Below are 26,266 nucleotides of genomic sequence, written 5' to 3' on the forward strand. Positions count from 1 at the left end.
TCTTCGAATGAAGGTTTTCAACATTCATATCACGTGACCCAACCATGGATTTTTATCCTATATATATATATATATATATATATTAAAGTACTGACCAGATATATTTCATTTTATTGCAGTTGCAAATGGCTGAGGAAAGTAGCGAACATGGCATGGACTATTGTGTGCCCTGTATCACTGCCTTGTTCTTCAGTGAGAGGTGCCGAGGGAATATACATACATATATTCATACATACAGACGGTGAATTTTGTTAATTTGTAAATTATCTAACAGTGAGCCAGTTAGCCATCATCACCATTTAACAGTAATTATCTCCTAATAATAACATAAGCCCCCTTCGCTCTCACGGTCCTCGCTGTGCATGACCGTGGTCTCGGACATTCTGCCCATCTGGCCCTGATGCGGGCAGGGAGAGCAGGAACATGTTCCCCCCACTCCGATCTGTTGTTTTATTTTTTTTCTTTTATTTATGATTTTTATTTGTGAAATGTCATATTTACCCCTTAAAGAAGTCCTATGTCAAGCACATGACTCGGTTTTTTTTTTTCCGGAAAAATGACGGAGAAGGCAAAATGCTTAGTTTTTCATAAGCTTCAGGGGGCCACTACGTAAATTTTTAAAGGTTAGGGGCAAATCTTTTCTAAGAGTACAGGTCAGAAGGCGAAGTGTTTTTTTCCTTTTTTATAAAACACGTACTAGACGTATGACAATGTGCAAACCACATGCCTATTTTTGTCAATACCCAAATAATCATAATTACCCTGTTTTGCAAAGTAAATGGGATATGATCTCATAAGTTATTCTGAAGGATATAGATGGAAGACAGAGAAAATAGTAATTGAGAGATGTTTAAAAAGGAAAAATTAAATAAAAACTTTAAAAAATTAAGGCAATTTTCAAAATAGCAAAAAAGAAATTTGAGTAAGAAATTAAGAAATGAAAAGAAGGGCACACGTGGCAAGATTAGATTGGCATGGATCCATTTTAGTTTATTTAAATAAATAATAATACTAATAATATAGATAAATTTATTTGTTTTATAAAATATATAACCTTTTTCTTTTTACAAAATTTATTTATATATGGTTAAAAAAGCAAATTTTAAAATATTTTCATAGAACTATTTCCTAGAAATAGATTTTGAACAAAATAATTATTTTGCTAAAACAATTAATTTGAAAATGTATGTTGAAAGCATTTAATATATATAAATATGCGAATTCTAGTTTCTTGTAGAGGTGGAAAATTGCCTGTTCTTTCTGTCCAATCAGCGGGGCATGCCTTGCATGTTTGTTAACTGTCAACACTTAGGTGTTCAGGCTTTTTTTTTTTTTTTTTTTTTTTTTTTATATAACGTGGAAACTCTCTGGGCTCATGAACACTCTATAAGCCCATGAATTCAAGTAAGTCCATGGATTTAGATAAGTCCATATGCAAGCACATGAATGAGTGTGTAGGGATTTTAACTCAAGTTAAAATTTTGTTGGTGTCTAAATAAGGCTAACAAGGCAATTTGGTTTGCTTGCTTATTGTCAGGAAGTGCATATGGAAGTCCAGAGTTCCCCAAACTAACTTTTAGTGAAAGTGTAAACCTTAAGACCCGGTGTCAACAAGATCTCTCCTGAGTATTGCTGTTGGTCTTCCGATACTCTCTCCTCTCAATCTCTATATATATGTGCGTATACATTATTGACAGATGACATTGAGCAAAACTGTTGACACTATCATTCTTGCTCGACTCTAGAATGTGGGTCCCCATTTTGAGCGATGGAATGCCGGTGTTCTTGGGCCCGTGACACTATATGGTCTCAATGAAGGGAGGAGAGACCTGACGTGGCAAAAGTGGTCTTACAAGGTCTGTCTATTCTCTCGTTCTCATCCATTTTCTATCCTTTTAATGATTTTTGCAGCTTATATCGGTAAGTAGAACTTTCTTAGTTTGTCTTCTGTCTCTTTCAAAACATGGCAAAGAAGGACAAAAACTCGGTTGGTTTTGCACTTTCATATATCCGTTTTCACTATGATGGAAGCATGCGAACTGTCTTCGATCTATTTATGAAAAATCATTTTGGTCCAGGTTGGGTTGAAGGGAGAAGCATTGAGTCTTCATTCTCTCAGTGGGAGCTCCTCAGTCGAGTGGGCACATGGATCTCTCGTGGCACGAAGGCAGCCCTTAACCTGGTACAAGGTGAGCATCCCTTGAGCTTGGGTAATGCTATCTTGTGAGACTAGTTTGGTTTCTATAAGAGATATTGACGTGCTTTAATTTTTCTATCAGACGGTTGTTAATGCCCCAGCTGGCAACACGCCATTGGCCCTGGACATGGGGAGCATGGGCAAAGGTCAAATTTGGATAAACGGGCAGAGCATCTGTCGATACTGGCCAGCATATAAAGCCTCTGAAAGTTGTGGTTGGTGAGATTATGCAGGAACATACAGGGAGAAAAAGTGCTTGAGCAATTGTGGGGAAGCTTCACAGAGATGGTAAGGAACCGGTCACTTACAGAACATTTTCAAGATTTACACTTTCTTTGTCTCGGGAAAACAGAAAGTTGGGTGCAAGTTTTATAACTAATAAATAACTAATGATGATGACTCTGTAAAATCTCAGGTATCATGTTCCTCGTTCGTGGCTCAACCCAACAGCCAACTTGCTGGTTGTTTTCGAGGAGTGGGGTGGGGACCCGAACGGGATTTCCCTTGTGAGGAGAGACATAGTCAGTGTTTGTGCTGACATTTATGAGTGGCAGCCCACTCTGATAAACTATGAGATGCAGACCTCAGGTAAAGTCAAGAAGCACTCGCATCCCAAGGCCCACTTATCATGCTCCCCGGGACAGAAGATCTCCAAGGTTAAGTCTGCTAGCTTTGGGACGCCCCAGGGGGCCTGCGGAAGTTTCCGTGAAGAAAGCTGTCATGCATTCCATTCGTATGATGTCTTCCAAAAGGTATGTTTCATTCTCCCTTGCTTTTTGCCCATTGAAAAATAAGAGAATGGACAAATAGAAACCTTTCCAATCTTTGGGGGCGAAATATGGAGGAAAAGATGACCTTTTGAAATGGTCCCAAGGGCATCTCTGCTCTGTAAAGAAAACTGAGCAACCTTAAAACGATTATTATATTAATAAAAGCCTCGTGCTCCACTTTCACCTTGCAGATTTAAGTTGGCCAGAACTCACGCACCGTGCCCGTGACTCCAGATATTTGGCGGAGACCCGTGCCCAAGCGTAATGAAGAAGCTCTCTGTTGAGGTCATAACCACGAAATTCCCACTTACTGAAGAGCTAAGGCTTGAGAAAAACCAAGTTCCCCATTTTACCATCTCGGTAATTTACTAGCTCGAATCCATTGTCCTTGGAGTCATGCAGGGTTCAGCATCTACAGAGGTGAAGTTGTACAAAATTACACTAACACAACACACACTCTTGTCTGCATGAGGCCTCTCACTGATTCTGAAGATGATGATGGATTATAGATTAGGATATATACAAACATATATGTAAATGTACATATATATGTTCTAGTCATTCCCTTATCGCATGATGAGTTGAGGGATTTAATGTGAACAAAGCACATTGAGACGACCAACTGGAGTCAATGTGCTTTGTGGGTTTTAGGAAAGCCTCTTATTTCCTTAGGAAATGGTTTCTTATCATGTAGGAGATTGGTTTCCCTAAGAATCAATTGTTCGATTTGCTTGTGTTGTATTGAAGAATTGCTCAGACGGTAATCAAATGAAGCCAATTGCTTCATTTATCTAATGGCATTTTCTGTTCATGGAAATGGGACATTTGCAATTTTGTATGGAATGGCAATTTGTTAGTCCATGTAGTGTCTGCTTCCCAAGAAATTTGGTAATCCAAGCTAAAGATGGCCTTTTCACCACGCAAACCAGTCCTTTCCCCTCAAAAGAGAGTGTAATGTAGTGGCGCATGCTCTTACTTGGTAACAAAAAGGTTTCGAGTTCGATATTCAATGGGATTATTCGTATTTCTTTATTAGTTATTAGGATTTTTATTTTATTGTTCTAGGCCCTTGAGTCTCCCTTGTGAAAAAAAAAAGCCCTTTCCTACAGCTTGACAAATATTGTAATCAATTGAAAATACATGCTTGATTGGTATTTAATAATATAAACATAAAAATGCACTTCTAAATATACCGACATAATCAATGTAAAATAAATAATTTAGATATAGATTATTCACCTTAGTAAGCACTTGAAAATCAAAAGATTGGGTTATGGTCCATGTTTTCTGCTTAGATCTGTTAATTGGTCCGATCAGGTTTCAAAAACTATGATTTCCATAAGTGGTCTAATACGAGCATCCCCACTGAAGCTAAAACAATTGCCAGTGGCAAAGTGTGATCCTTTCTTGTTCAATGCAGAATGAGAAAGAGAAGGTTCCGCCTAAAATTTAAGCAAATCCAACTACACCGATATGATTCTTGTTTTTTGAAAAAAGAAATCCAAAAGTGCAAGCATTGACCAGAAGCTCGTTGAAGCGTTTTCTCTCAAACTGCCGGTTTCGCTCAGCTCATCTGTTTGGAAGATTTTTTACCTGTGCCGAGTTTCAATGATCAGCTAGCTTGTTGGAAATCTTTCCGTTGGTGATCGCCCTGCCTCCGCGGAAATTGTGAGTACGTGTTTCTTTCTAACCAGTTTCATAGCATATCGTTACTTTGGGTTGGTGATTAATGGATAACGTCAAGGAACAAGGAGTAGGGATAAATATCTGAAGTTCGGCGTTGTGACGCATCCGAGCTTCAGCAGGGCAGTCTGGTTATTTCAAAGTAAGCAGGAATAGATAGATCTTCGTCCTCTCTCTCTCTCTCTCTCTCTCTCTCTCTCTCTCTCTCTCTGTGATTTCACCCATTGCAGCTTCTCCAACTCCCCCAATCGAGAGAGAGAGTCCACGATTCCCTACAATGTAAAAAATCAGATATGCATTTCTTTTATTAGTTCATTTCTTCTCTGGAAAATTTTCTGCCTTTACTTAATGTTGGTTTAGTGCTTGATGAGAACTGTCAGAGACAAAGATTATGTTCATTCGGATTAGATTTACATAGAAAATTGCTCTATGAAATTTCCTTTGTCTCCGGTGAAAGATCAATGGCAACAATGCTTGCCAGATAAACTCTCCGCGCTGCCTGCGATTTTGGATAGTTCATTTGTCAGCATAAAAAGCCAGTGGATTGTTTGTTTTCCCCTTTTATTCCCCTGAACTATATCATCCCCTGAACTAAGTACTCTTTGTTTAGTTAATCCAAAAAAGAAACAATCGAATAAATTAGATGGACTTTAGTACTTTGGACATGAATGAGGTACTAAAACTAGATCGACTTTAGTACAAGAAGTTATGAAGACTAGTATTTGTTTCTATTCACAAAATACTAAATAATTGGAATTTACAGTTCTTTCACAATACTAAACGAATTTCAATGTCATTTTACAATGAAGTACTAAAATTAGACTTCATATGTACTTTTACAATACTAAATGCCTAAACTAAAATACAAAAACATTTGAAAAAATTTCCATTAGTTGTTTCTTCTTTCGGTTTTCAAATGGTCCGAAACAGAGAAATTGCTTTCTCAGCCAAGCGAGGTTTTCTCCAAATCTATCACTCTGATCTGGATTCATTCCTTTTTTGTCTTTGTCTGACTGCGCAGGTCCATGTGGAACCTGAACTTACCTAGAAGTTGGCCAATTCTAAGATATTGCAACTGAACCTTCCCTCATCATCGAAAAGGGTAAGTTCAGCACTGCATCCAACTTGCTTGTGCCGGTACTAATGTCTTTCCACGTACGAAATTCCTGCATATTCAGTCGTCTCGACGTTTATCTATAGAAACTATAACCTTCAATGGTTGGAGGCTTGTCGACATTGTTGCTCAGGTAGTGTGTCCGGATATCATCAATCGAAGGGTGCATGCTGAGGGTCAGGTGTTCTCTGGCTTTGTTGTTCGTCCCATGTTACAATTTTTTTAGTTGCCTATTATGCAACTTTCAAATGACCGACGTGCTATTCATAGAAATTCACTCGTCGTTCAATTTAAATATACTGTTAAACTACAGATAGAGAGTGCTAAGTTACTGGGATGGCTACTTCATATATTCTTTAACTCGGATAGCATACGTTGATTTTGTTGGATAGATGACGACATGGTGTGACAGGTCGTTTTTGAGGGAAACAAGCTAAACAAAGTGAATGTACTAAAATGTTCCTGTATACATATAGTTACGAAATTTGATGAGAATCTCTTCGGCATGCTCTGATTCTGTTTTGAATTGCTTTTCAGGTGAGGAGAGGTCTACCCAGTCACTGATGGATGGGAATGGAACAGGGATGAGAGGGGACTATTAGCAGTGGAGTCGTTTTCCTTCGTTTGATTCATCCATTTCTCTGGGGAACGCAGCTCCAGAATAACTTGGAACATTTTCGTCAATTAGTTTTGAGATCATGGAGATTGGAATAACCCTTTTTTGAAGGTACGCAACAGGGGACCTAACAGTAATCCTATTATCCTATCGAATAGTTGTTTTGTCACTCATGAATGCGCATAAAGATGTATATTCCAGTCGACTATGTTTCTGCCTACAGCATGTTGTTGGGGTTGTAACATGTTACGTCTACGTTCTCTACAGATATTTCTGTCTTTGGGTTTAAGAGAAATTAGCAAAGCTTTTCCCTCATTGCAGCTCTTCTACTGCCAGTTTTCATTCATCGGCAGTAGACCGGTGTAGGTAAATGTTCTTTGACTTGAGACGATTTTTTCTTGCCAATTTTCATTTTGTTCACATAAGTTTGATGATGCATGTGATGAACAGATTCATCGGATATGTTCTGTTTCCATGAGTAACAGTTCATGACACAGTGTTCTGAGCAGAAGCTATGTGTATTTTGGTTTTACAGTTGCCTGAGGGTCAATAGCTGGCATGGGTAAGCCAAGGGACAAGTTTTGGGATCACGCTGAAGTCATGCCGAATGAAGGTGAAGCCAAGGATCGTTGGAAGTGTAAGTTCTGCCACAAACTATTTTCCGGGGGAGCTTCCGAGATAAAGGCGTATTTGGGTAAGGTTGAAGGCAGAGGAATTAAAGTTTGTGAAAGTGAAGTTGATGAAGCTACGATGAAAGAAGCTAACAAGGCTCTTAAGAAGAGTGCGAAGAGAAGAAAGGTGGACGCTGGAACCAGTTCAGCTCAAGTCAACCCACAGCAGGTGGTGGCAGATTTGCGGATTACTTTGCCATCTCCTGGCCAAAGCAAACCCAATGCACCAACACCACTGCAGCAGAGTCCTGACCCAATCCACCTGATGGGCCTGCCTCTGCCATTTGCGTCGAGGGACAATCTAGATGATATCTCTGATTTGCAAAGCATTTTTGGGGATTCTAGTGCAAACTTATTACGAGAAGTCTGCGGTGGAGCAGAGGTAGAAGGTCCATCAAATGCTCATGTGTACAACAATGAAAGAAGTAGCATACCATGTTCAAGCTTTGTAATAGAAGCAGCTGACCGATCGGGTTGGCCTGAACACAGCACTCCCCAACTAGAAGACCTGCTACCTCTGCAAGAGGATCAATGTAGTTCGTACGTACGTGAGCTGCAGGTTGAAAATGCAAATGCACTCTCACTCAAGATCCAATCCGTGCAACCAGATGCTCCTGTTCTGCTACCTGAGAATGTTCAGCCATCTCTTCCTGAAAGCACATGTAATATACCACCGCAGGTGATATTAGAAGTTAATTCCTGTGGAGATAACCCAGTGCAGGATGAGCCCGAGATGGCTGAACAAAAAGGCGTGCCTCTTGGAGGCAAATGGTGAAGGCCATAGTAAAAAAGTTAGGATGCATGATGTGATTCGGGATAGGGCACTGCACATCATGAATGCGAACAATGCCTCATGCATGGTGAAATCTGGCTTGGGTTTGGGAGATATGCCGGATCATGAGGACTGGTTGCCTAATCTTCAAAAGGTGTCCTTGATGAGGAATGACATAGAAGCAGTTCTACCCTCCATATCACCAAACTGTCCTCAACTTGCAACTCTGTTGTTGAGTGACTGTTGGAGATTGCGTAAAATCTCAAGACGTTTCTTTCAGCGGATGCAGGGGTTGAAGGTTATTGCTTTGAGTGATACTAGCATCACAGTAGTGCCAAAATCTGTCAAGAACTTGAAAAAGTTGAACGCACTAGTACTCAACTAGTGCTCTCGATTATCTCGTATTCCGTCATTGGCGAAGTTGACATCGTTAAGGAAGTTGGACCTCCAAGGGTGTATAGATATTAAAGAAGTACCAAATGGTTTGGGGGTTGGTTAATCTTACATATCTCGACTTAACATGGACGAGTATTGAAAGGATTCCAGATGGAGAAGTCTGTAAGTTAAAGAAGCTACAGTACCTTTTTGCGGATTATATTGCAGTGAAGGGAGAAGAAGTTGGAAAATTGAGGAAGTTCGAGGCACTCAAATGTCGTTTTGAAAACTTGAATGAGCTGAATGAGTACTCATTGCATGCTATGATTGGAGTTGGTAGAAAGCGTCGGGTGGCAATGGTGATGTTGATGATGTCAGTGATATTCTTCTTCGTCTGTTGCTGCTCCTATTATACTCTCCAGCCCCTCGCAGTCGTAAATCCCGAGATATTGTAGTTTCTTAAGGTAAAGACGCAGCTGTGTCCGTTCCACCGGCTGTCCTTCTGGCTGTCCCCCATTCCCACCCAGTGCTAACACCTCATCGCACCCTGTAATCCATAGCTCTTCCAGTTCTTCAAGTCCCATAAAATTGGATATATTCCACGTCCAGTCATAGCCTCGAATCCACAATAACTTCACGTCTCTTGGGAGATGGTGCAATCCAATGCCACTCATTGTTCCCCCTTCAATACAACCCCTCCCGGCAAAAAAAAAAAGTGAGTTGTAGATTAATAGTATAGTTCCCATGAACACAAAAGTTGTGAAATAATCAAGGTGACTTATGTGGGATGCGCGGGCTACCGTCCAGTACATTTATGAATTCGATAGAAGAGTACTTTTTTAAAACACCAAACAATATAGTTATTGTCAGAAGACAAAATTTCTCAAAAAAAAAACACTTTTTAAAAATAAAATACAAAGAAATATGATAATTCATTCGTCGGTGCCCCTGCAGGAAAAAGGTGAAAAAAATTGGTCAGCCAGTGAAAATAAAATAGTACCTTTACGTGTATCATTGGCTCCTCGGGCACAGTTCGGGGGCTCCCTCCCTCCCTCATTTACTGTATAGGTATGGGCAAAACTTCGATGAAACATAACGTTCAAGGGCAGTCTTGGCTTCAGGGTGGACCCACTCCAGAGATTCCCACCATTCTTTTTCTGCATCGTCATCTTTTATTAGTATGATCTCCTTAAGAGAAGGGGGAGGAGAAGCATCATCTATCTACGTATCACAATGACATGTATGAGATCCCGAAGTCCAGTCCAACCGCATATGCTCTCCAGCTCCTCAGGGTCGTACTACTCCAAGGTCAGCTTTCTTGTACTTAATTGATCACCAGGAGATGCTGCTCGAATGGGGGACAAGAACAAGCTGTTGGTAACGTGGTCTAAAGTCCTCTAGTGTTCTAACCCCTCCATCATCCATCTTTTCTGTAATTCTCCTGTCATTTCCACACTTCGATGTGATGATTTTCTTGTTCGGGGATAATCAATGGCTCATCAGTCATCTGATGCTTTGTTCTATATACTAAGCGCGAGCATAAATGCCAATATTCTTGTATGCCATTTAATTAGTGTGTTTGAAGTGTACAAATATGCCAATGCATGTATATACGTTTATAATGAATAGAGCACTGAACCACATTTTACGCAATTCTCCTGCATATATTTGGCCTGGAGCCTTATGCATTACAACCCTGAAGTCATTCACTTGTGGAGAATTTGAGCACTGTCATGGTTTATGCGGATCTAAGCTAATTCACCGTGTTTTGTTTGCAAAGCCTCTCTAACCAAAATCTGAAATTTTGAAACCTGATTCTTCAGCTTGCTACTGCTGTGGGAGATTGCGGGATTGTGGATAGCTTAAAAGAGGGGGAAGTCGGAGATAGTGAGCTGCTACTTCTGTGATTGTTGCTAAGGAGATTATGAAACATTTGCTCTTTGAATTATCAGCATATTCAGCATGTTGTTCTATGAAGAACTTCTATAATACATGTGTGTCTGCCTGCTCTGCTAAATATTCTTCAGATACGAGAAATCAACTATCGGTGAGTGTCAAATGTGTCATCTGTGGATGTGGTGAACTCTGCTGAATCAATTTATTGTTCTTATAGTTCTCCTGTGTTTACGGAATGTAATTTCGCCGGACAGGGGAGATGCATATGCTGGTGACTTGGTGGGTTAGCCAATATGTTGACGTGATGAGAACTGAGTTCCACCACATCCGCTCTGCCGCCCTCATGTTCGTCGTCTTTGAATCAGTTTCACCGTGTCCATTCAATATTACTTCCATGTCTCCCGAAAACATATTTCACTTTACCGAGGGTGTGTAAATATAGATAACTTGAGGAGAGGAAGATTAATCCATAATTATGAAAAACCCTTAGGGTGCACAAATCTACCTAAAGAAGTAGTCTCACGGAAATATCAAACATATGCATAATAACTTTAACCCCTCGCAAGCGGTGTCTTTAGGAGACCTGGCCTTCAAAAATGGCTTTCATGTCCCATGAATCCCACATCAGTTGGCCAAGGGGGAGAACTGAGATTTATATGTAAGACCCAATGATCTCATAAGCAACTAGCACTTTTGAGTGACGAGCCCAAAAAGGACGTTACATATGGTATCAGAACCGACACTAGCCCACAACTATGCGAGATTGTGAGTAGGTGTTCTGGGGGCTACCTACGATCCCGAATCCGTGGGAGGTATGTATTGGACCTCGGCCCGAGAGCTTGGGGAAGAGTTTGTCACACCTCGCGAATCCCACATCGATCGTGCAAGGGGGAGATCTAGCTAGCACTTTTGAATTGAGCACAGAAAAAAAAAGTGGGGGCTACCTACGATCCCGAATCCGTGGGAGGTATGTATTGGACCTGGGCTCAAGAGCCCGGGGGGAGTTTGTCATGCCTCGTGAATCCCACATCGATTGTGCAAGGGCGAGATCTGAGATTTATATGTAAGGCCCAACGATCTTATAAGTAGCTTACACTTTTGAGCGACGTGGGAACGCTTCTGAATTGAGCACAAAAAAAAAAAAGGAAAACTGTGAGGAATGGGTCTTGGTGCAGTGGCACAAAATGCCGCCCAGAACCAAGAAATCCCATGTTCGATCCTTACTAGTGAGATTTATGTGCTCTTTATTTAGCTTTATTTCTTGTAGGACTTATATGCCTCTTTATTTAGCTTTATTTCTTTTTATTGTTCTAAATCTATGTGTCTCTTTTATTATCGAAAAAAGAAAAGAAAAGAAAGGAAAATGTCATATTTACTCTTCAACCTTTTGAACTTTTTTCTTTTTCATCCTAAATTTTTATTTGAGCTGAAATTGTCCTCAATCTTTCCAAATACTATCGGTTTTAGTCCCTCTGTCAATTTGTTAACTTTTCCACCCTATAACTTTTTTTTATTAAAGTATGAGGAAATAAATATTTTTCCTCAAACAAATACCTTAGATAATAAATTTTTTTAGTTATTTGTTGTTTAAAATATTTATTTAAGATGATATGTTTTCTTATACTTGAAAACTTAGCGGATTACTTCTTTTCTTGACTTAAAATTATTTTTTCAATTGTATGATTTCTTGTTATTTTACTTTTTAAAGATATTTGTCTTAGATTGTGTGATTTCATTCGAGATACACCCACTTTTTGATAAAAGGACAGCTCATCCTAGATTAAATTCATTTAATTTTCAAGTGAAATAACCTTAATTCATATTAGTAAGTTTTTCTTGAGTAAAAATGCATAATATATTTAATTTTGAACTTTTCTAAAAAAATTAAAAGTTCTTCATCCGATTCTAAGGAAGATTAAAGGATAATTGCAATTGATGCGATATATGTAAAAGAAAAACCAAAACAATTTCTCCCATTTTTCCCCAATTTGTTATTTTGAATAGTGAATTGGTAAAACAATTAGTGAAAAAGCTATTATTCCATTTTCCTTTGTGCAAGGAGTCCTTCCATTAGATGAAAAGCATCATCCATAAAATAACTTTTTGAGGATTTGCTTTGATGGCAAACTGAGACTTTATTTATATTTACAATAGCAAAATTTGAAATTTACTAGGAAAACTTCTCTTCTAATTCAAATCAATGATCGAACGAGATAGTTCAAGTATGGCTGAATGATCACTCAAGGTTTATCGGTGAAAAAAGGTAAAACTCATATCGAAATTTTTTTATTTCACTTTCTTGTTATCTACTGAATTCATGAGCCTCTCTTTTAACTGAAAATGACTCAAAACAATTCTCCGAGAAAGAAAACGAAAATGATTGGGGTCAATCGATGGGTTGAAAACTTGGGTAATACTCGAAAAGATCTTTATTAGAAAGAAGTTTCGAAGTTCACTGTAGTCAGTGTGATGTCAAGAAAACAGTGCGTATGATGTTCCAAAACCGTCGATTTACCCCGCCTTTGAAGGACGCAAAGAAAAGTACAAAAACCCCCTTAAGGCTTCTATCTGTTGAATGACGCGTTTCTATGGCGGCTAATTGCTCTCCTTCCACCATTAATTCCACAAAGCACTGAGAAAGGACCTTACTGGATGATTCCGTTTCTTCCCATTCACTGATAATAATCCATCTGCTGCTCGAAGCTTGAACAGCACGGCTGCACCGACTAACAGTACAGGCCCCCATGCTCTCCATCCTCTTCTTCTCCTCCTTCTTCCTCACTCTCTCCCTCCTCTCTCTCCTCTTCCTCTCCTTCTCTCTCTACACCAACAAGCTCCGCAGCCCCCGCCCCAAGTCCAGTCCCGACACAGCAGCACGCAAAGACGACAGCATCAGCCCAGCAGCTCCAGAACTGTCATTAGCGGAGTCTGAGGGCCTGTCCGGCCAGCTGGACCGGGATTCGGACCTGGCAGAGCATCGGTCGATACTGGCCAGCATATAAAGCCTCTGGAAGTTGTGGTTGGTGTGATTATGCAGGAACATATAGTGAGAAAAAGTGCTTAAGCAATTGTGGGGAAGCTTCACAGAGATCGTAAGGAACCGGTCACTTACAGAACTTTTTCAAGATTTACACTTTCTTTATCTCAGAGAAAACAGAAAGTTGGGTGCAAGTCCTATAACTAATAACTAACTAATGATGATGACTCTGTAAAATCTCAGGTATTATGTTCCTCGTTCGTGGCTCAACGCAACAGGCAACTTGCTGGTTGTTTTCGAGGAGTGAGGTGGGGACCCGAGCGGGATTTCCCCTGTGAGGAGAGACATAGACAGTGTTTGTGCAGACATTTATGAGTGGGAGCCCACTCTGATAAACTATGAGATGCAGGCCTCAGGTAAAGTCAACAAGCCCCTTCATCCCAAGGCCCACATATCATGCTCCCCGAGGCAGAAGATCTCCATGATTAAGTTTGCTAGCTTTGGGACGCCCCAGGGGGCGTGCGGAAGTTTCCGTGATGGAAGCTGTCATGCATTCCATTCGTATGATTGTTTGATTTGCTAGGCTGAACTGCAATTCCACCAGCACAAGAGGATTGGAATGCTTTTTTATGCCCTTCCCATGATGCTTTTTGTGCATGAAGCATCCGTTTCAATTATTTTTCCATTAGGTGTTTCTTCTTTCGGTTGTGAAATGGTCCGAAACGGACAAATTGCTTTCTCAGCCAAGAGAGGCTTTCTCCAAATCTATCACTCTGATGTGGATTCATTCCTTTTTTGTCTGTCTGGCTGGGCAGGTCCATGTGGAACCTGAACTTACCTTGAAGTTGGACAATTCTAAGATATTGCAACGGAACCAACCCTCACCATCGAAAAGGGCAAGTTCAGTACTGCATCCAGCCTGCTTGTGCTGGTACTAATGTCTTTCCACGCCCAAAATTCCTGCATATTCAGTCGTCTCGACGTTTATCTATAGAAACTATAACCTTCAATGGTTGGAGGCTTGTCGACATTGTCGCTCAGGTAGTGTGTCCGGATATCATCAGTCGAAGGGTGCATGCTGAAGATCAGATGCTCTCTGGCTTTGTTGTTCGTCCCATGTGACTATTTTGTTTAGTTGCCTATTATGCAACTTTCAAACGACCGATGTACTATTCATAGAAATTGACTCGTGGTTCAATTTAAATATACTATTAAACTACAGATAAAGAGTGCTAAGTTACTGGGATGGCTACGTCATATATTCTTTAACTCGGATAGCATACTTCGATTTTGTTGGATAGATGACGACATGATGTGACAGGTCATTTTTTAGGGAACCAAGCTAAACAAAGTGAATGTACTAAAATGCTCCTATATATATATATATATGAACTTTGATGAGAACCTCTTCGGCATGCTCTAATTCTGTTTTTAATGGATTTTCAGGTGAGGAAAGGTCTACCCAGTCAGTGATGGATGGGAATGGAACAGGGATGAGAGGGGACTAATAGCAGTGGAGTCGTTTTTCATCGTTTTATTCATCCATTTCTCTGGGGAATGCAGCTCCGTAATAACTTGGAACTTTTTAGTCAATCAGTTTTGAGATCATGGAGATTGGAATAACCCTTTTTTGAAGGTAAGCAACAAGGACCTAATAGTAATCCTGTTATCCTATCTAATAGTTGTTTTGTCACTTGTGAATGCGCATAAAGATGTATATTGTAGCCGACTATGTTTCTGCCTACAATGGAGCATGCTGTTGGAGTTGTAACATGTTACGTCTATATTCTCCACAGATATTTCTGTCCTTGGGTTTAAGAGAAGTTACCAAAGCTTTTCCCGCATTGCAGCTCTGCTACTGCCGGTCTTCATTCATCAGCAGTAGACCAGTGAAGGTAAAGGTTCTTCGACTTGAGAAGGTCTTTTCTTGCCAATTTTCATTTTGTTCGCATAAGTTTGATGATGCATGTGATCATCAGATTCATTGAATATGTTCTGTTTCCATGAGTTACAGTTCATGACATAGTGTTCTGAGCAAAAGATATGTGTATTTTGGTTTTACAGTTGCCTGAGGGTCAGTAGCTGGCATGGGTAAGCCAAGGGACAAGTTTTGGGATCACGCTGAAGTCATGCCGAATGAAGGTGAAGCCAAGGATCGTTGGAAGTGCAAGTTCTGCCACAAACTATTTTCCGGGGGAGTTTCCAGGATAAAGGCGCATTTGGGTACGGTTGAAGGCAAAGGAATTAAAGTTTGTGAAAGTGAAGTTGATGAAGCTACGATGAAAGAAGCTAACGAGGCTCTTGAGAAGGGTACAAAGAGAAGAAAGGTGGACGCTGGAACCAATTCAGCTCAAGTCAACCCACAACAGGTGGTGGCAGATTTGCGGATTACTCTGCCATCTACTGGCCAGACCAACCCCAACACACCAGCACTACTGCAACAGAGTCCTGACCCAATCCACCGGATGGGCTTACCTCTGCTATTTCCGTCGAGGGACAATCTACACGACATCTCTAATTCGCACAGCATTTTCGGGGGTTCTAGTGCAAACTTATTACGAGAAGACTGCAGCGGAGCAGAGATGGAAGGTTCATCAAATGCTTATGTGTACAACAATGAAAGAAGTAGAATACCATGTTCAAGCTTTGTCACAGAAGCAGCTGACCGATCGGGCTGGCCTGAACACAGCACTCCCCAAGTAGAAGACCTGCCACCTTTGCAAGAGGATCAGTGTAGTTCGTATGTACATGAGCTGCAGGTTGAAAATGCAAATGCACTATCACTCGAGATCCAATCTGTGCAACCAGATGGTCCTGATCTGCTACCTGAGAATGTTCAGCCATCTCTTCCTGAAAGCACACGCAATGTATCACCGAGGATGATATTAGAGGTTAATTCCTGTGGAGACAACTCAGTGCAAGATGAGCTTGATCTGGTAGCTGAAGACCGCGAAGCTAATAGCATTATGCTCGAGCAAACCAATCATTTTGATCCAATTCGGATTGATCCATATCCCAACAATGAAGACAATGGGGACAGTGCTTCAGTTCTACCTTCTTCTGCGCCAAACTCGTTTGCAAGGGAAACTATACAGCATGAGATGTTGGCGCCCAAATTAGTGGGTCGAGAATGGATTGTGGATGAGCTCTGGGATTACTTAATGACAAATGATATATTATGCATCGGAGTCTATGGGATGGGGGGAGTGGGGAAAACCACAACCATGAAGCACCTCTATAATAAAGTGCATGGCAGTGCTGCCTTTGAGAATGTATTCTGGGTCACGGTGTCAAAAGACTGCAGTATCCATGAGCTTCAAAATAAGATTGCCAGAGCCCTCAAGGTTCCTGACCTTTTCAAGGATGTTGACGAAGGGATGAGGCCAACATTGTTGTTCAACCATTTGAGCAAGAAAAAGAAGTGTCTAGTTATTTTAGATGATATGTGGCGGCATTTTGAGCTTGCAGACGTTGGAATTCCAGTCAAAGGAGATGGTGTTCGGCTGGTCCTAACAACACGATATCGTGATGTTTGCGAAAAGATGTTGTGTCAAGCGAAAATTGGAGTTCGACCTCTATCTAATGAAGCAGCATGGGCATTGTTTGTACATACACTTGGTTCTGACCTACCTCCTAGTCGGAAGCTTGTTGCTGAGGATATTGTTAAGGAGTGCAAAGGCTTGCCGTTAGCTATTGTTGTTATGGCAGGAAGCATGAGGGGAGAGGTCGAGGGTCATGTATGGGAAGCCACGCTGGAAAATTTAAAAAAACCAGGAGTTCTGCAACAGAGCATGAAAGAGAGTGTTTTCCCGATTCTGGTGCACAGTTACAACCGCTTGGATAAGATAAAACAACTATGTTTCTTAACGTGTGCTCTATATCCTGAAGATAGTTTAATCGATAGAGAAGAACTAATAGAACTTTGTATTTATGAGGGGGTGATTCGTGAAGATAGGAGGCGGAAGATGCATAACGAAGGGCACAGATTATTAGATGAACTTGGAAAGGCATGCCTCTTGGAGGCATATAGTGGTGCAGGTGGAAGAAGGGTTAAGATGCATGATGTGATTCGGGATATGGCACTGCACATCATGAATGCGAACAGCGCCCCATGCATGGTGAAATCTGGCTTGGGTTTGGAAGATCTGCCGGACGATGAAGAATGGCTGCCTAATCTTCAGAAGGTGTCCTTGATGAGTTATGGCATTGAAGCAGTTCCACCCTCCATATCACCAAACTGTCCTCAACTTGCAACTCTGCTGTTAAGCCACTGTTTGAGTTTGCATAAAATCTCAAAACGTTTCTTTCGGCGGATGCAGGGGTTGAAGGTTATTGATTTGAGAAGTACTAGCATCACAAAAGTGCCAAAATCTGTCATGAGCTTGAAAAAGTTGAACGCACTAGTACTCAACAGGTGCTTTGAATTATCTTGTATTCCATCATTGGCGAAGTTGACATCGTTAAGGAAGTTGGACCTCATGAAGTGTAGAAAGAAAAAAGAAGTACCAGATGATTTGGGGATGTTGGTTAATCTTACATATCTCTGCTTAAGAGAGACGAGCATTGAAAGGATTCCAGATGGAGTAGTCTGTAAGTTAAAGAAGCTACAACACCTTGAAGCGGATTATATTGCAGTGAAGGGAGAAGAAGTTGGAAAATTGATGAAGTTGGAGGCACTCTGATGTCGTTTTGAAAATGTGAATGAACTGAATGAGTACACACTACGTGCGACAACTATAGAGTCATACAGTCTCGTCGTAGGAGCTCGTACAGATCTTGACTATTGGAATGGTGAATTTGCATATGGTGATGCAGATTTAAATTTTTTTAATAGTGACAAAGTTATTATTATGGGTGAAGGAAAGTACAAGATAGGAGAAACTTTTCATCTCCCAAGAGACATGAAGGCATTGTGGATTCGAGAGTATGGCGGGACGTGGAATATATCCAGTTTTATGGGACATGAAGAACTGGAGGAGCTACGGATTACAGGGTGCGATGAGGTGTCAACATTGAGTGGGAATGGGGGACAACCAGAAGAGCCTGAGGGACAGTTGGAGGAACAAACTTCACCACCACCACGAGACCATTGCCCTAATCTCAAGGTGGTACAGACCTCTAGATGTCCAAAATTGAAGCATCTGTTGGTACCCAGACACAGCTGCAATTTGTACCTTAAGAAACTAGAAAAGCTCAAGATATACGACTGCGAGGAGCTGGAGAGTATAAGAGGAGCAGCAACAGACGAAGAAGAATCACTGACATCATCAACATTACCACTGCCACCCGACGCTTTCTCCCAACTCCAATCAATTATCAATTATGATCGTCAATTGTCCAAAGATGAAGTATATGGTGGGGCCAAAATCGCTTCCTGTTCTTAGGGAAATAAATTTACGTGAATGTCATAAGATGAAGAGGGTGCTAACTCTTCAGTTATTCATGCTCCTCCCCAACCTCAACTATATCCATGTTCATAATTGCAAAGAGATGAAGGAGGTGATAGGCGGCCAAGAATTAGACCACGGAGCCACCAGCAGCTTATTCTTGTCCCCCATTCCAACAGCACCTCCTGGTGATCAATTAAGTACAAGAAAGCTGTCCTTATATTTATCCTTTCTCCCGGAGCTGGAGAGCATATGCAGTTGGACCGGACTTCGGGATCTCATACATGTTATTCAGATAAGTAGTTGTCCGATGCTGAAGGGGATTGAAATATAAGGATTGTCATCCTTATATTTGTCCCTTCTCTTCCCCCTTCTCTCTTTAAGGAGATAGTACTAATAGAAGAAGTGGATGGAAATAGAGAAAAAACAATGGTGGGAATCTCTGGAGTGGGTCCACCCTGAGGTCACGTCTACCCTTGAACCCAATTTGTTTGTTTATTCGCGAGACGGAAAAATTCCTTTTCGAGAATGCCGGTCGTAATCGACAGCAAGATTAGGGAGGGAGGGACGGACCCAAATTGTGCTCAGAGGAAGTAATGATACACGTCAAGGTACTATTTGTCACTTGCTGATCAAAATTTTCCACCTTTTTCTCACAGGGCATCGACAAATGAATTAATATATTTCTTTGCCTTTTATTTCTGAAAAAGTCTTTTTTTTTTGAGAAATTTCGCTTTCTGACAACAATTATATTGTTTGGTGTTTTAAAAAAGTACTCTTCTATGGAATTCATAAACGTACTATACGGTAGTCCGCGCCTCTTACATAAGTCACCTTGATTATTTCACGACTTTTTAAGTCGTGGAAACTATACTATTAATCAAAAACACACTTTTTTTTTCTTTTTTTCTTTTTTGCAGGGAGGTGGATCCATTCAAGGGGTAACAATGAGTAGCAACGGATTGCACCATCAGATTCCCTATCAAGGAAATTAAAGTCCTCTAGTGTTCTAACCCCTTCATCATCCATCGTTTCTGTAATTCTCCTGTCATTCCCACACCTTGATGTGATGATTTTTTTGTTGGGGAATAATCAATGGCTCATCAGCCATCTGATGCTTTGTTCTATATCCTAAGCACGAGCAGAAATGCCAATATGCATGCCGATGCATGTATATACGTTTATGATCAATAGAGCACTGAACCACATTTTACGCAATTCTCATGCTTATATTTGGCCTGGAACCTTATGCATCACAACCCCCGAAGTCATTCACTTGTGGAGAATTTGAGCACTGTCATGGTTTATGCCGATCTAAGCTAATTCATCATGTTTGTTTGCAACGCCTCTCTAATCAAAATCTGAAATTTTGAAACCTGATTCTTCAGCTTGCTGCTGCTGTGGGAGATTGCAGGATTGTGGATAGCTTAAAAGACGGGGAAGTCAGAGTATTCTCCATCCTCTTCTTCTCCACCTTCTTCCTCACTCTCTCCCTCCTCTCTCTTCTCTTCTCTCCTTCTTTCTCTACACCAACAAGCTCCGCAGCCCCTGCCCCGAGTCCAATCCCGACACAGCAGCAGGCAAAGACGATAGCATCAGCCCACCAGCTCCAGAACTGTCATTAGTGGAATCCGAGGGCCTGTCCAGCCAGCCGGACCGGGACTGGGACCCGGATCAGGGCCAGGGCCCCAAAAGGAAGAAGAAGAGGGCGAGGAAGAAGAGCAAGAGGTCGGACTTGGATAAGGAAGAAGAGCAGAGTATTGGTGGGGACGATGAGAAGAAGGTGGGGGGATCCGGATTGAGTGCTGATTTGGGTTCCCGGGACAAGCCCGAGCTGATTTGCCTGTACCCTTTTACCTCCTCGGGCAGTGCCACTCAGAGGAGGATCAAACAGCAGGACGATGAGCTGATTTGGGTTCCGGGTTGAATGTTTTTCCTCTCTCTTTTCTTTTGATTCATGCGTCAAATTGGGTCGTAGATTAGTTCTGAGCGATGGGTGTAACTGGTTCAAGTCATGGCGTGCTCCATTTGAACCGTCCTATGAACTATATAAATAGGACGATCTAAGTGGAACATCGTTGTGACCTAAATGCGTGAGGACTGGAATATGGGTTGATCAGTGTCCCTTCGAAATTACTATTACTGCTAAACCTTCAAAATCATGATGTCGATTCCTCAGTTGATCTGCTCATGAGTAACACAAGGACCATCCATTTCATTTGTTTTTTTTCCTTCCTATTTCATATAGCTTGCCGCACATTATATGTTCTTCATCCACTATCTATATTTTTATACGATATGATTATGTGATGGCTCACTGGCCATCTTTTTCTCCTAATTAATAACAATTCTTTCTTTCATTGTTCGACAGTTTTTACTCAACAATAATATCACTTGCTTTGATCGGGGAAAATTAAGTTCCTGGCTGATTCGTTAATCGCTTATTAATGCCAAGGTGAGTTAACCTGCCTCTGTTCATTTCAACAGTAATATATGAAAAATGACTTAAAATATAATTCAGAAATTTATTCTTGGTTTGGAAATGGTTATAGAAACCTCTCTTCCCCGATTTTTGGAACTTGTTACTCGTCGCCGGAGTCTGGTCACCTATCACACTTGAGGGGGCGGTAGCCGGGATCTGCCTCCTTTTATAAGTGATACAAAATTTAAGTGAGTATTATTTTCATATTTTTCGAACTTAAAATGGTTTTAGTTTTATAAGTATTGGTCACACTTTTAGCATTTTGGGATAATATTAGTTCTCATTTTGGTCGAGTATAAAACTTACACTATGTTTGGGAGTTTTTAGGGATGGAAAGAAGAGGAGAGGGGAGGAGGGGAGAGGAAATGGAGGAAAATGAACTCTCTTGTTTGAAAGTAATTGACAAGGGAGATGAGAGGAGAGGAGTGAAGAGAAAAAAAAAATATTGCAAAAAGAGTTGTGTAGAAGAGAGAGTAGAGAATAAATGAGTTCCTCCGAATTCCTCTAATTTGGAGGGTTAAGAATTTCTTGACAATGAAGGAAAATGAAGGGAGCAAGAGTGCTTCCCTCCAAATCCCTCCTTCTCCCTTCCCCTCCCCCAAAAATGAATCTCCCAAATAAAAGAAATACTCTCCCTCCAAATCCTCTCCGTCCCTCTCCCTCCAAATTCAACTCTCAAACACACCTTTAAGTTATGCGTGAAGACTTGGACAGGGGCAATTTTATTGTACTTTCTATTCCTAAAGTGCATGACGAGGAGCGATGCTCTTTAGGAATGGAAGGTAAATTGTTATTGGTCCTCTCTAAGTCTCCACGCATAATCAGTGTCTTCCACTCGAAACCTAATTAGAGTCACACCCAATATCATGCTTACATCATATTTATAATATACAGAAACTTTTCCAAGCCAAGAGACATTAAATAAACATAAATTTGTTAGGTTACATATAACCGTTATACATAAGACTTAACCATTATACATAAAGACTTTCTTCGACTTGATTATTTTCTTGAATCTTTTGAGTGGCTCAGATTTTTTATTTTTTATTTCCTTTTGGGCGAACTTTATCTTGGAAATCACACATCAATTGCTAGTGTTACTCGACGTTTCTCCGGTTGCGAGGCTTGATAGAGGATTCATCATTCACTTACTTGAGAGTCATTTAACATTTTATGAATCAAGGCTGCTTCTTCAGTGCAGATTTTTAAATCTTCCATACCGTACAAAATCAATACAAGCCCTTAGATCCCCCTCCATTTAATATTGACCATCCGTTGTACATAATTTTTTTAAAGTACTTCCATTCTTTACTTTCCAATTTTCCTCCCACAAACTTTCAACAATATTACCGAAATCCATAGACCTGTATGCATTCGTATCAATCTATACCGAAACATCAAATGTTGTCATTCCATTTCAAAAGATATAAACCATAATGTCACTCGAAAAAGTTTTCCTCGATGATAACAAGAATGATTTATAATAAAAAGAGAAGAGGAAGCTTAATACTTGGAGAATTTCTAAGACACGAGATTCTTTCAACTTCCAGGGAAGATCCTTAGCAAGGCATGCATGAAAACTATCAAAGTAAGCCACCAAGAAGAAGCTTTAATGAGGAATCAACATTGCAAGTTTGGAATAAAAATTCACCTGTTTTATTCCCTCGAGACTGATGTAACCATTTTTGTCCACATCAATAGCATCAAACTGATCCTTCATATCAGCCAGTTCATCTTCGTCAAGAGTGCTCGCAAATGCCTGAGATGAGTAACATTGTTAGATGCCAAAATGGTATGCTGTGAAACATCAGTTTCTAAAAATAAGGAAGTATTGTTCGCTCACCCTCAAAGCAAATTGTTTTAAAGCGGTTGTACTTCACAAACTGCCTCATATTGTGGAGAACAAATATATCTATCGGTATCTCCAATGCATTCCCTCCTTCTCGAACCGAAGGATGAGCTGAGATGACAGAGATCAATCACATTTACAAAATAAATGAACTAGATCGTGATTTTTCTAGAGTGTTTTTTGAAATTTTAAAAGTTATAAAAATGGACAGTCCAGATTAGATTGAATGGGATCTAAAGGCCCAAATTAGTTACATATGGTGTGAAAAAATCCAAAATATGGACCGTAGAATTTGGGATGAATCAATCCCTCCTTTATTGCAGGCTATAGCAATTGAAGTGCAAAGTTATTCTAAAAATGGAGACAGTTGGTTGAATTAGCTATATATGTAAATTATCGTTTGTTGTCCAGATTTTATCTTTTAGTTTGCACCTTGATATTCGAAAGCCCAACGGGCTCCGACTAATCCAATTCCAGTCCAAAGTGGCCTACGTATTGGGGGGTAAAGCTCTTCCAATGAAAGGTTTTCAACATTCACATCATGTGACCCAATCATGGATTTTTATCTTATAATATATATATATATATATATATATATTAAAGTACTGACCAGATATATTTCATTTTATTTCAGTTGCAAATGCCTGAGGAAAGTAGGAAACATGCCATGGACTATTGTGTGCCCTGTATCACTGCCTTGTTCTTCAGTGGGAGGTGCTGAGGGAATATACATACATACTGACGGTGATTTCTGTTAATTTGTAAATTATCCAACAGGGAGCCAGTTAGCCATCATCACAATTTAACAATAATTATCTCCTAATAATAACACGAGCCCCCTTTTATTATTATCTTAATAAAGGCCTCGTGCTCCACTTTCTTCTTGAAGATTTGCGTTGGCCAGAACTCATGCACCGTCCCCATGACTCCAGAGATATTTGGAGGAGACCCGTGCCCAAGCGTAATGAAGAAGCTCTCTGCTGAGGTCATTTGCAGCTAAGAAAACAAACCACGAAATTCCCTCTTATTGAAGAGCTAAGGCCTGAGAAAAACCAAGTTCCCCTTTTTACCATCTCGGTAATTTACTAGCTCGAATCCGTTGTCCTTGGAGTCATGCAGGGTTTGGCATCTACAGAGGTGAAGTTGTACAAAATTACACTAACACAACACACACTAATGTCTGCATGAAGCCTCTCACTGATTCTGAAGATGATGGCGGATTATAGATTAGGATATATACAAACATATATGTATATGTACATATATATGTTCGTCTATTCTTATCGTATGATGAGTTGAGGGATTTGATGTGAACAAAGCACATTGAGACATCCAACTGGAGTCCATGTGCTTTGGGTTTTATGAAAGCCTCTTATTTCCTTAGGAAGTCTTACTGGTTTCTTAATCATGTGGAAGATTGGTTTCCTTAAAAATCAATTGTTTGATTTGCTTATGTTGTATTGAAGAATTGCTTCAGCTGGTAATCGAATGAAGCCAATTGCTTCATTTATCTAATGGCATTTTCTGTTCATGGAAATGGGACATTTGCAATTTCGCATGGAATGGCAATTAGTTAGTCCATGTAGTGTCTGTTTCCCAAAAAAATTGGTAATCCAAGCAAAAGATGGCCTTTTCACCATGCAAATCAGTCATTTCCCTCAAAAGAGAGTATAGTGAAGTGGCGCATGCCCTTACTTGGTAAGCAAGAGATTTCGGATTCAATATTCAGCGGGACTATTCTTATTTCTTTATTAGTTATTATGATTTATATTTTATTGTACTAGTCCATTGAGTCCCGCTTGTGAAAAAAAAAAGTCCTTTCCTACGGCTAGATAAATATTGTAATCGTCTAAAAATACGTGCTTGATTCGTATTTAATAATGTGACCATAAAACTGCACTTCTAAGTATACCGACATGGTCAATGTAAAATAAATAATTTAGATATAGATTCTTCAGCTTAGTAAGCACTTGAAAATCAAAAGATTGAGTTATGGTCCATGTTTTCCGGTTAGATTGGTTAATTGGTCCGACCAGGTTTCAAAAGCAATGATTTCCATAATTGTGAACAACAATTAGTGTGGTCTAATACGAGCATCCCCCCTGAAGCTAAAACAATTGCCAGTGGCAAAGTGTGAGCCTTTCTTGTTCAATGCAGGATAAGAAAAAGAAGGTTCCACCGGATTGAGGTGGTTCTAGTAATATGCCCAGGTGCAGTCCAAGCAGTTGCCTGACAACATGGACGAGTCAATTGCAACTTCATAGATAGTAGGATGATAGACAATGCAGCAGAGCCAAAATCCAACTGCACCAATATGATTTTTCTTTAAAAAAAAAAGAAATCCAAAAATGACCATTAGGACTGTGGACTGAGCTTCTGCAAAGGGCACTCTTGCCTAGGTCTTGCCAGTGTTTCCGAGTGTTTTAACCGAACTACAAACCCAGATTCGGGTTTTTCCAGATGATCATTTACGGCCCTTATATAAGAATGTACTTGCTGAATTTGAGTTACTGTATCTGTTGAATACGGGAACATGCTGCGGTGCTTCAGGAAGAAGACAGCCGCTACTGTTCTCAGTTCGTCGTCTGTCAATTACCAATGAAAACCGAGATAGGATGGTCCTCCAGTCAATCCAAGCAGCATTGCAGAAATCTCGTACGAAAATTCCGAATAAATTTTCACAGGAAAGCAAAATAGGAGATGTCTTGAGTTGTACTCAAGCGCGACCCGCGAACCACAGGAAACTGGAGGCTTGGAGTAGAGGTGATCGGTTCCGGGTACCCTATATTTTTCAAGATATCCGGACCCTACTATGTAAGGGACAGATTTCAAGATTTTGGAATCAGACCCTATCATATTGAATACTGGAACCGAAATCTATCCGGAACCTATATTATATCACAGGTTCCGGATACCCTTTTGGAACCTATAAATTTTTTTCTCTAGCTAAATAAAACCGAAAATGTCACATACATAATCAGTAATCACGCCAAATAGAATATCAATAAAATTTAAATTAAACCACAACAACAAAAAAATAATATGTCTCATCAATCTATCGACAAAATTAAATATCCATAATAATGATCCCACACAACAAAGTGTCTTTGTTCTAATTCATTAGAGGAAATAGTAACTTTACTCTTTCCTTTTCTTTTTTAATAAGTAACAGATTCCGGATACCTTGTAGGTAAGAACCGAAACCGAAACTGATTTTCATCGATTCTTGATTTTAATATCCGGAACCTATCCTATTTTCAATACGAGCTACCCGGACCTTACGTTAACGGGTAGGTTCCGACCAGTTTCGATTATATCTGGTATCCGTACACACCCCTGACTCGGAGCAAAGGCTAGGCTGGGGAAAGGTCCACGTCAGATCTTTTTCAGATCTGATGTAAAAGACAATGGAATGGGACAATGGAAAATGTTGGATGAATCTTCGGCGATATTACATTTAGTATTTTATTTATCATT

General features: G+C 40.2%; 1 protein-coding gene and 1 pseudogene across 5 annotated transcripts; both read left to right on the plus strand.

Moving 5' to 3' along the window:
• The first annotated feature begins 1,394 nt into the window (after nucleotides 1–1,394).
• On the plus strand, nucleotides 1,395–23,804 carry LOC116199515 (annotated as a pseudogene).
• Nucleotides 12,506–20,796, plus strand: LOC116201692 (probable disease resistance protein At4g27220). 5 transcript variants are annotated; one of them, XM_031533054.1, is made up of 9 exons: nucleotides 12,506–13,186; nucleotides 13,315–13,487; nucleotides 13,887–14,002; nucleotides 14,518–14,707; nucleotides 14,868–14,966; nucleotides 15,136–17,820; nucleotides 18,922–19,069; nucleotides 19,379–19,494; nucleotides 19,847–20,796. In XM_031533054.1, the coding sequence occupies exon 6, from the start codon at nucleotides 15,159–15,161 to the stop codon at nucleotides 17,751–17,753; it is 2,595 nt and encodes an 864-aa protein (XP_031388914.1). In that variant the 5' UTR covers nucleotides 12,506–13,186; nucleotides 13,315–13,487; nucleotides 13,887–14,002; nucleotides 14,518–14,707; nucleotides 14,868–14,966; nucleotides 15,136–15,158; the 3' UTR covers nucleotides 17,754–17,820; nucleotides 18,922–19,069; nucleotides 19,379–19,494; nucleotides 19,847–20,796. The 5 variants fall into 5 exon arrangements, with proteins under 5 accessions (XP_031388914.1, XP_031388913.1, XP_031388912.1 ...); XM_031533053.1 differs by having other exon boundaries at nucleotides 13,887–14,112; nucleotides 19,379–20,796; XM_031533052.1 differs by having other exon boundaries at nucleotides 19,379–20,796.
• Nucleotides 23,805–26,266: the final 2,462 nt, after the last annotated feature.

Source organism: Punica granatum, chromosome 3 (genome assembly GCF_007655135.1).
Source record: "Punica granatum isolate Tunisia-2019 chromosome 3, ASM765513v2, whole genome shotgun sequence".
Taxonomy (NCBI): Eukaryota; Viridiplantae; Streptophyta; class Magnoliopsida; order Myrtales; family Lythraceae; genus Punica; species Punica granatum.